We start from the raw sequence: 10853 nt of genomic DNA, 5'->3' as shown, positions 1-10853 counted from the left end.
ACCATTAATACCTTGTTTGCTATTATTCTAGTAAAATCCAGCTTTACATTGATCTCCTCTTCAATATTCAAAACTGGATGCAACCTACTGAATTTTCAGTCATCCCCTTTTTTCTGTGTACTGAATAAATTAATATTTTCCCAATCCATTCAAATCCCTCCAAAATCTTTTATAAACACCTGTTAAGGATTAGTTCTGGGGATAGAAATTTTGATGTTCTCTGTCAATACCAGCTGCTGTCCGAATAGACACAGACCAAGGTGCCAAGCATCAGCAATTCACTCAGCATTTCTGCCTGGAGAAGAATGGCCGTATACAACCCAATTTCTTTCCTACTTCCCACACCAGACAGCCTTTGGGCTTCCAGGGACACAGTCAGATGGCGCCGATCTGTTCAGATTTTTATCTCAGATTTGGGAAGAACTTTGCGTTTTCCTCAAACTCAAGAGATTCTTATGGTCAGAAAAGACTGGTACCCCTTATGAATTTAAAATGCCAGTCCTTTTAAGTAAAAGTTCAGTGCCTGCGCCATAGTTACCAAAAGCCCTCGATAAAGCCCCAGCTATCCCAAGACAATTAAATTATCAGAGGGAAAAGTCAAATGCACCAATATAGTAAGAACTCTCATAAAGCAAAAACAGCATTTACGCAAATGAGGAAAAATTGAGACGAACACCATTTTATTAATTCCATTCTATTTACATCAAGTTATTATATACAATAAACACTTCATTTACATGGTTCAAACACCAAACATGCACCATTAAACATCATTATCGGGGTTTACAAAGGCTGCCAGGGAATTAAATTTACACCTAGGTTAGAGGACATTGTGCAAGTAGTGATCTCTCCTTAAAAACCTGTAGTTTACTTAGGCTTTAATTAAGCAGCAAGAGCTGTAACATTCAAAATTAGAGAATCTTTTTAATGTCATTATGCATCAATATTAAAATATCTGCAAAGGCAGGAATACTGAATCAAGCCAGCTTCATTTGCCTAATACTGGAAACTGGCTGGGCCTCCTTGACAACAGATACAGTATTTATAGTGCTTACATAATTTGTGTAATTTTGATATCCATTTTCAGTTGTCCCACAGATGAGCAGAAATAGTTCCAAAAAAATTAAATGAGAAATTACCCAATTCATCATTAATAGGACGACTTCATGATTATTGCTTTCAACTTTGAGATTTAGATCCATTATGTGTTTTATGTATTAAATAGCAAAATATACTTTACAAAACTTACATAATTTTCTATACAAAGGCAAATTAACAGTCTTGATTGTGATTTTAACTAACTTTTCTTGACTTTTCTCAGACCATCAGTTTCCATAATGCAAATGTTTAACACTTCACCGTAACTATATTGAGACTGAGGGTACGGAACCTGAGGAAGCAATAGCTATACATTTTCACACCCTATAGTTAAATCAGGAAAAAAAAACTCTCGATATTGAAAGTTACAGCAAATGCATACTCTTCTGTCCTCTCGTTTCAAATGTAAATAATGGACTATACCCAAGTTATATAGCTTGTCTGACTAAATATGAAGTAACTATTCTATGAAGTAACAAGTGCTTTATTTTGCTGTAAACAGACTGTACTGCACTCAGTAGAAGGCATTTCACTTGTACAGAATGCAGTGAAGAACCTATCATACAGGTGATGTGAAGATTTTAACTTCAGTACACCTCCAGTCTCACAGCAGGACAATTTGTTAGCTATGCAGCAACAAGAAGCCAGGCTGAGATCAACTCAGATTCTGAACAGCTCCTTACCCTAACTTTAGCTTTAAATTATCCACTATCAACTACTTAGCTGCGCACTCAGTTAAGAGTGAGGGCCACCAAGAATATTAGTAAATATCCCACCACTGGACCACCAATTAGCAATCCAGTGGCACCAAAAAACAACCATATAGAACCATGGCAACGCTGTCACTTTGTACAAGAAATTAACAACTCCCTTTTTTAAAAGCACTTGTTGTTGTTCCCACGGTCTAATGCACTGATAATGAAATTTATTTAGCAGAATCATTAGTCCACAATGGACCATAAATCATGCTGTTATTAGTACTTTTAAAATCTGTTATTTATATCCAAGTCAAGAATATCTAAAAATGTATGTAAAATGTCATTGAGACGACTGGATTACACATCTTACTCAAAGGAAGATGAACAGAACAGAGAATGGGCTAAGCTCAAACCAAAATGATTAAGAGGCTGTACGAGGATATCCCAATGCTGCAGTGAGAGACTTCATGGTATAAACCTCAGCTAATGCTACAAATTCTTACATGAAGAATCCAGTAAAGGAGGGGGCAAATTCTCAGATATCACATTGAACATGCGACTGTATGAGTATGTATGGAGTACAAAACTGCTCTCTTCATGACCGTGTGATGTACATTATAGAACTCAGCTTTGTTCATTGGATCAACTGTACCACCATGGGAACACAACTTACTGCAGATGAACAACCAACCTAACTGGGTGAGCTTAACGTGTACCGGACCTAAAGTACTTCAGCAGTCTTTTTCAATACTTATTAATCTTACATGATAACTGTAGACCAAGTTCATTTGTGCAGTGGAATACTACCGTCCTGCCCTATTACACAAGTAACTTTTCAGATTGTAATTGCACTTTAACGACGTTATCCATTTTTGTCCAGCAAATTTTCCCTTTTCCTCTCCTCAAAGAGAGGAGAAATAAATTGCATTTATCACCCATAGCCTCAGGATGTCCCCAAAAAAAAAAAGTCCTGGAAAATTCAGGACCTTGGAAGTCTAGCCAAATAGAGGAACACATTTTTAAGACACTGAAGTATCACAAAATGCAATGAGATTAATGACCAGTAAAGCTTTCTTTTGCTGGTGTTGATTAAGAGTTACTGTTTAGTTCACAAACTCCCTTCCCTTTGAAAAGTGTCATGCACCTGAGAAGATGTGAGGGGTCAGGGTTCCACATCTCATTCAAAAGGCAATATAATACTTAATCACTGTGCTGACATCTGGCTCTCAGCATAACATCTTACAGCTGAGTAAAGCCACAAGTAAAATTTACACATCTGCCAATTTACATCCAAGTGAACGATGTTACTTATGGTCAGTAAAATTCCTGAGAGATTCTGGGTTTTGCCTAAACTTTAGTAAACCATGTATCTGAAAAATCACCCAAATTACTTCAGGAACGTGCAACATAAGCTTATATCCTGCTTTGATACAGCATTCCATTTCAGATAACTAACTTTCCTTGCTTTGACAAGTATAAAATGAAGCGTTAAAGTTGGACAGATGAAAGTAAGCTCTGGCAATCTACTCAAGCTCTCATTGTTTGTAAAAAGCAGTAACAAGAATTTTGTAGAATCAGCATTTAACTATTCTGCTGACAGAAAATACTTGTGGAAGACATCATTTACTGGCGTGGGTCACAGTTTTAGTCTGAACCCATCATTTCAGTTTCTGCAATGCAACACCAAGGATACAGGGAAATGGTGCAATCCACCGAGCAGGGTTTAAGTTATAATTTTTTTTTAATATGTCACATACTTAGATTGAAAATGCAGAAGTGTGCCAGAATATTTCTGTTCTTACAACCTTTGAGACTTGCAGTGTTAATATACAGCTTAAGAGTCTGGAGTCCTTCCATACTTCCAATGTTGGTGCATTCAAAAAGATATTAACTACCTGATTTCTGAGGAATTTATCAACTTGTCTTTCTTGCCTTTATTTTTAGTGGTTTTGTTTTATTTAGTACATATTTGTTTATCTCTGTTACATTTAGTAATTAGCTGACGTGTACTTTGTTACTACTTTACCTTTTAAACTTGGCATACAAGTAAAAACTATCTACACATGCAAAAGCAAGTTCAAAAAAACCTGCTCTGATGGGACAGGGTTTTGCTCGTCACGTCTGAAGGTTGATGAATCTACGTAATTTGATCCAGTTTAGCGATGAGGAAGATGTATATTTTTGCACTGTGATTAGTAAACATCAACCAATAACACACTTCTATATTCTGCCCGAACCAAAGAACTAAATGCAAACATCTTGATCTGTATAACACAGTACTGATGGCTGTTAGTGGAAATAACTTGTACTTTCAATTTAGGTCGACATGCGAGTACAGATATGAAAAACATCATTCAACCCATTCTATAGACCTAGTCAAAGAAACTTGATTTCTCCAGTGCACAATAATTTCCTCTATTATTCTACTTCGACAATCATTCCACATGTTCATATACAAAGGCTGAAATGCTGATTTTTATTTTAAAGTGCTTGCAATCATTAGGATTTGTTATTGTAGCAGCCTATTTCATATGTAAACCCATCCCACTGTTCCTGCCTCACCACAACTTTGCAGTTTTACATGTGGGTCAGCCTTTGCTTTTGACGTTGGCTGATCAGATGACCTTTCCATTATCAGGTTTCAGTGGCTTGGTTACAAGCATTGAGTTAAGATTTCTCTCAAATACTGCCAGATGTCACTAATCCTATTTACATATTTGGAAGGGGGCGGTGGGAAAAGAGACATGGGAGATTAGCAAAATTAAGACACAAATCAAATTTTTTACATATTTTTTGGGTCAAAGGTGCAAGAGTGTACTAGAGTACAGCTTCCCTTTAGACACTAACTCTGGGTCCAGATTCCACGGGCACAGGCTTTTAATAAAGCGACATTTCAAGAAATTCAGATTCCTGACAAGGAGTGGGTTTCATTGGCATCTGGTCTTGCTGGGATACTGATTTACTTAAAGCCTAACTTGGAGTGGATTCTGTTTAGAATCAGCAACTCTCCAACAGTTGACTAACTGGTTAACCTCACACTGTATTCGTAAGGGAAGTGGAATGCAGTCTTGAACTACGGAGCAGGTGTACACCTCTGTCAGGCTGCACAATTAATATACTTGTACATAGAGATGGACGCTCACTACACTCTAAAAAATTCTCATTTACAACCACCTAACCTTATAGACTGAAAATTATCTCTCTAGAATAACAGAAATTAAAAAAAAAACAAAGATTTAGAGGCTGTAACTTCAGGTGACATGAAGAGGAAGCTGATCTACAAAAAATTAATGCAATATTGACCTACTGCCACCAAGTGGGGACATGCAATATATATTATAATGCATTTGCAGCATATTCCGGAGACTGTCAGTCATAAAATGAGAATTCTGTATGGTTATATTACACAGGTAATTACTGGCTGAGTGTTAGTTTTAAGGGTGAATATGGATCCTGTGATTTGTATAGCTTAAAGCAGCCCCACTTGTCACCTCCATCCAAGAAACCATTGATCTGCCTTTCAGACATGCTGCTCCAAACATTAACTCACCCAGAAGAGTGGTTCTTAAATAGAGTAGTGTCGGCAGTTACATAATTGAACATTATTACACTATCAACAGCATAGCCACTTCCAGATTGGCAATGCAACTTTAGTTGACTAAACCATTTTGGAAAAACTGGAGGAAACTCTGGATTCATATATAGGTGATAAATTACAACATCTACCTCAAGTTATGAATTATCAACAGTTAATAAATAGGAAAGACCGGAAATACTCAGTAAATCATGCAGCACCCAGATAGAGAAACAGCATTAACATTTCATTTTGATGAATAGTTACTATCAAAACATTAAGTTTGCTTCTCTCTCCACAGATGTTGTTTTACCTGCTGAGTATTCCCTGCATTTTGTTTTTATTATTTCAGATTTCCAGCATCTATAGGCATTTGTGTTTTCATTCACCCTTAGCCTGCTTACAATTTCTTACACACAGCTCTTTTCAAATGACTGAGCAGTAAAAGGGCTTTCAGTCTAAGGCTGATGTTACCCAGTAACAAATCTGTTCATGTCTACCCAACATCTCATCGAAGATTTGCATTCAAACTGCATCATTCGATATAACACCCCGCAGTTTGAAGGGAAGGGTGCATTGTGGTTACATGATCAGGCATGAAGACATGATTTATAGTCCACAGGATTCCTGTTAATCATAAAATCTCTTGTGCAAGATTCTCCAGCTTAGTAGGAAGGAAGTCACAAAGGAGCCACTATAGACACTGACTTTAGGACTTTGCACAACCCAATATTATTTAGAAGTTAAACATCAGCCATAGAAAAGTGGTTGATGTGCAGTCAATCTAAATAATATACCAAAATGAATAAGTCTTTCTATAAAATTTTTTGAAAGTCCTCCATGCAGTTACGCATGCATCAGATGATGATACCCAAATCTTTTTGGTCAGTTCTTCAGGATCACAATTGCTTCTGAAGAAACTAAAACCTGCAGACAAGACTTTTCACAACTAGAGGTCAAAACTGGTGCAGAGAGCCTCATACACAAGGATACTGACCAAGTCACATTGCACCATTTTAGAAAAACAGATGTTTCCTTCAAAGAAGCAGCACATTTTTTTCCTGTGCTCCCTCAATCTTGGCCCATTCATGTTCCCCCAGCAGGAAAGATCTGCCTTGTTTTGAAGAAATATCTGTTTTGTTCCGAAGTCTCTCCAAAAAAATTCTTTCAAAAGCAGACACTCATGCTGCAAGAATACAACTTCTAAGAGATAGGATATTCATTAGGTGGAGGAGCAAAAATAATCAATATGTACGTTTCCAAATCTGGACTGAGTGTCACGTCTGTTACCCACCTCAGTGGGCAGGTTTCCATCCCCTCAATCTCTTCCAATTATTTATAACGTTGAAGCATTCTGAAAAATTCATGGGTGGGTTTTCTTCGGAGACTGTTTTTCCTTGTATATTTGTATCACTTCCTCTACAACAGGTGGGTTTTCTTCAGAGAGTTTTTCCTTGTATATTTGTATTATTTCCTTTACATTCTCTTGCACTATCTTCAAATCCATTAACATTGGGCAAAGTGCTGCATGCAAACATCCAGAGGCAGCAAGCATTTTCATACCGTGCTTCAGGAGTCAGTTTTCAACACCATGGATCGCGCTCACTGCGTCCTCTAGATAAACTGTCGCTTCGCTGCCAGGTGGTACGAATAAGCGCGACAGCATCATCGCATTTGTTACAAATGGAAGGGTCCTGAAGTGACTTTTGAGGCAGATCAACCTAAATTTTAAAAAAAGTCTGCGTGAAACACAGGGGAACTATCAACAAATATTAAGTGCTCATTTTCCAAATTTACTAGGGCTTTAGGAATGAGTCCCAACAGACAGTTTCAGACTTTATTCTCACTTGAAAGTAGTGCCTTGTACTACAATACATATCACGGTCGTGGGCTTTCCCACAGTATCCCAGCCAAGTATTCATTACTCAGGCTTAAGCCTTAATACTTTAGTTCAAGTTAGTTCCTGGGTGTAAATATTGATAGGATGTCTTGGTCCAATGCTATACACACCAGCCCCTGATTTCCTTAGAAGGCTAAGGAAATTCAACAAGTCCCAGTTAACCCTTAAATTTTATCCAGAGCATCACAGCTTGGCACGGCAACTTCTCTTCCTAAGAACACAAGGCATTTCAGAGAATTGTAGAGACAACTCAGTGCATCATGAAAACTAGCCTCCCTTCCATGGACTGATCACGTTGGCTTCTTTCCTGGGCAGCAGGAAGTGTAGACAAAGACCCCTCCCACCCCAAACATTCTCCTTTCTCCCCTTTCCATGAGGCAGAAAATACAAAAGTTTGAAAACACACACCACCAGAATCAAGGTCAACTTCTATTCAGCTCACTATTATAAAACTCTTAGAGACCTCTTGTATGATAATGATGAACTCTTGACCTCTCAATCTACCTTATCAGGGCACTTGCAGCATATTGTCTACTGGCACTGCACTTCTCTGTTAATACTGCATTCTTTTCTTGCTTTTCTCTTTCTACTACCTCCAAAGTCTTAAGTTTTAAAATGATCTGCATGAATGGCTTGCAATAGGAAGGTTTTCCACTATGTCAGTGTCTATTAGTTTCACCAATAAGCTACAGTAATGACAGTGGGTGTGACAGGATATTCAGAGAGGGCAGCATATTAACTCCACTCCTATCCTCATATAGGTACATTCTATATTTACTGAAAAGCAATCTTGACTGTCTAGATCACTATTATGCGAAAAGTTAGCTAATTGAAGTCCCAGTCATCTTAGCAGAGATCAGCTGATAATTTATTACAAAACTGAATTGGTGTTAATAGCTCAGCACCATCCCACATGACGCATTCATCTGCTGACATCGAGGCACTGAGGCATTAAGCAGCACAGAAACAGGCCCCTTGGCCCAATTCATCCATGCCAATCCAGGCAGAAAATTTAAAGTTCATAACACAAAAACAGAACCAAGACTTTGTGAGAAAGGGCGTTGGCATTTATACTGACATAAGGTACAGTTCGGTATCACGCACAGTTCTAGCTCACCTTGAAGATCTTCCTCCAAGCACCCTTCAATGCAGCTAGAAAACGCTGCAGCTCCTCAGTACAACTAAAGTACAGGAACCAAGGAAGAGTTTTCTGACCTTCAGATAGTTCCTACAACACAGCACAATGCAATAAATGGGATTGAAATATCAGAAGAGGCTGTGCAAAATCAACAATTAAATTACCTCTTCAAATGCAAGTGATATTGGACTGGTAACAGAACAAATGCAGGAAACAAAATTTTATACCTGGTATATTTTAAATCTTTTAACATACATTCCTATTAATCAGTTAATGGAAGTTAGAATACAGATCTGGAAGGGCCATATCAAGCAGCTGATTTCTCTACACCATTCCCGACATTCCACAACAAAGAAGTACTATCTTTGTTGGTGCGATTGCCCATCTAGTCTACTTCATCACATCTATATTAGCAATTAGCCCATTTCTCATTTCTACAGGCAAAAAACTAAAACATTCTTGGCCGTTATTTTTTTTAGTGCCATTACTAGTAAGGCAGCATATTCAGATCTGAGTCTCTCAGCTGACTGAATTGCTATAGCTGGCATTCATCAAATCAAGGAGTTACTATATATTAATAAATACTGATACCATAGTGACATAATGCCTTCAAGCCTCAATACATGTCTACCTGCAATTTCTTTTACAGCAAGCTGCGATAAAAACTCATTTGAAACAAAGGATTGATATTTGAGAATGGGCCTGGAATTCTGGACTGCCCTCCAGTTGCCACCAAGAGCCAAACACAGTTCACAGAGCAAATTCATGTTAGCCTCCATAGCTGATGCAGACCATAAAAGAGGTTGAAATCAGAGAGGGTGACAACCTGAAAACCTCTGGAATTTTGAAACAACGTTCCCCCCCCACCCCCACAGGTGTAAAAAAGGCCCCAAGGATCATTGGAAACCCATCACCCCAGCCACAAACAGTTCCAGCTGCTAACTTCCTAAACGGTACCAAAAACATTTACCAATTTCAGCAACCCTGAAAAATAATCTGCCAAGGGAAATGTTCAAAAAAGATTAGCCAAAGAGCAGTAGAGCCTTACTTACCATCAGACAATACTCCCTGCTCGGGGCAGTGGATACACTACTGACACTCATTAGCTCAGCGCTGCCCAACAACCGGAAGAAGTTGGTCTGAGCATCTTCATGACATGTAAGGACCATTCTATCTGTCACAACAAGGCAGCATGGGATGCATGGAGAGGGTACAACACCCTGGGGTACAATCTGACAACAAAACAATTAATGCGTTAGAACAGACAGAATACCAACAGGAAAATTCTAAAGACTTATGTTTCTATTTTTAGCCCAACAGCAAACAAACAATCATCAATGTAGGATACAATGGTTGATCCCTGTATGGCAGAGGATTGATTACTCAGTCCTCTCTGGTACACGAGGATGAAGTTTGTCATGAATTCTGTGCTTCAACATATTATGGAGTTGGTGACACCACAATTGCTCGTTGGGCACACAGACCCATTCTCACTACAGCATGTGCAGTCAGCTTCCTATACACTGCTGGGGTTGCAGATACTTAAAACAGTAAAAGACTAATTAATTCTGCTGTGCATATAAGACAATCTCAAATTAAGAGTCAAGATTATGTCTACAATTTCACAGGTGGTGAATGCTTTAAGAACTCAATATCAATAGTGTGGAAGTGATATTTTAAAAGTTATTCGATATGACTGTGGCTGACCAGAAACAGGCTTTAATGCCTATCCCTCACCACCTTTACAATGGAATGAACAAAATAAATACAGCTGGAGATGCTTCTGGAAGATGGAAAGAGCTTAAACAGTGCTCCAAGAAATGTTGGCTAAGCTGAGTGGCATAGAGCAACAAGCCATTCTGTAACATCATACTGCATAATGAAAGGGCGGTCTCTAAACAGAGCTCAAGGTGCATCATTCATTTGGCACCTCTACCAGCTGCGTACCCATTACATTCTTCAGCTGGGCTCCGTCATTTTTGAGATGGGAGCATTCAACACTTGCTTCTGTTAGCTGATCAACTGTCCAAACCGTTCACGTGAAGAGCTAAACAGTTTTCGTCTAATATATACATCAAAGTTGCTGGTGAACGCAGCAGGCCAGGCAGCATCTGTAGGAAGAGGTGCAGTCGACGTTTCAGGCCGAGACCCTTCATCAGGACTAACTGAAGGAAGAGTTAGTAAGAGATTTGAATCTCCCCCTCCCCCTCCCACTTTCAAATCTCTTACTAACTCTTCCTTCAGTTAGTCCTGACGAAGGGTCTCGGCCTGAAACATCGACTGTACCTCTTCCTAGAGATGCTGCCTGGCCTGCTGCGTTCACCAGCAACTTTGATGTGTGTTGCTTGAATTTCCAGCATCTGCACAATTCCTGTTGTTTTCATCTAATATACTTAGTTTGGTCTATAATCAATCGGGGACATAGGTTGAAGAGACAATTTTATG

The 10853-nt window shown here is 38.7% G+C and overlaps 1 protein-coding gene across 2 annotated transcripts in view; it reads right to left on the bottom strand.

Moving 5' to 3' along the window:
* Window positions 1–634: 634 nt before the first annotated feature.
* The window catches only part of plekhm2 (pleckstrin homology domain containing, family M (with RUN domain) member 2), a 52158-nt gene continuing 41939 nt past the window's right edge, over window positions 635–10853 (bottom strand). For both annotated transcript variants that reach the window (XM_063033402.1, XM_063033403.1), the window contains 3 exons: window positions 9461–9640; window positions 8388–8498; window positions 635–7091 (listed from right to left, as the gene is read on the bottom strand). In XM_063033402.1, coding sequence (XP_062889472.1) covers window positions 6954–7091; window positions 8388–8498; window positions 9461–9640 — 429 coding nt within the window. In that variant the 3' untranslated portion in view covers window positions 635–6953. The remainder of the gene's footprint in view (window positions 7092–8387; window positions 8499–9460; window positions 9641–10853) is intronic.

This window comes from Mobula hypostoma, chromosome 25 (genome assembly GCF_963921235.1).
Source record: "Mobula hypostoma chromosome 25, sMobHyp1.1, whole genome shotgun sequence".
In the NCBI taxonomy this organism is placed as follows: domain Eukaryota; kingdom Metazoa; phylum Chordata; class Chondrichthyes; order Myliobatiformes; family Myliobatidae; genus Mobula; species Mobula hypostoma.
The sequence above is the reverse complement of the archived record's forward strand: the minus strand, read 5'-3'. Positions and strand labels throughout refer to the sequence as shown.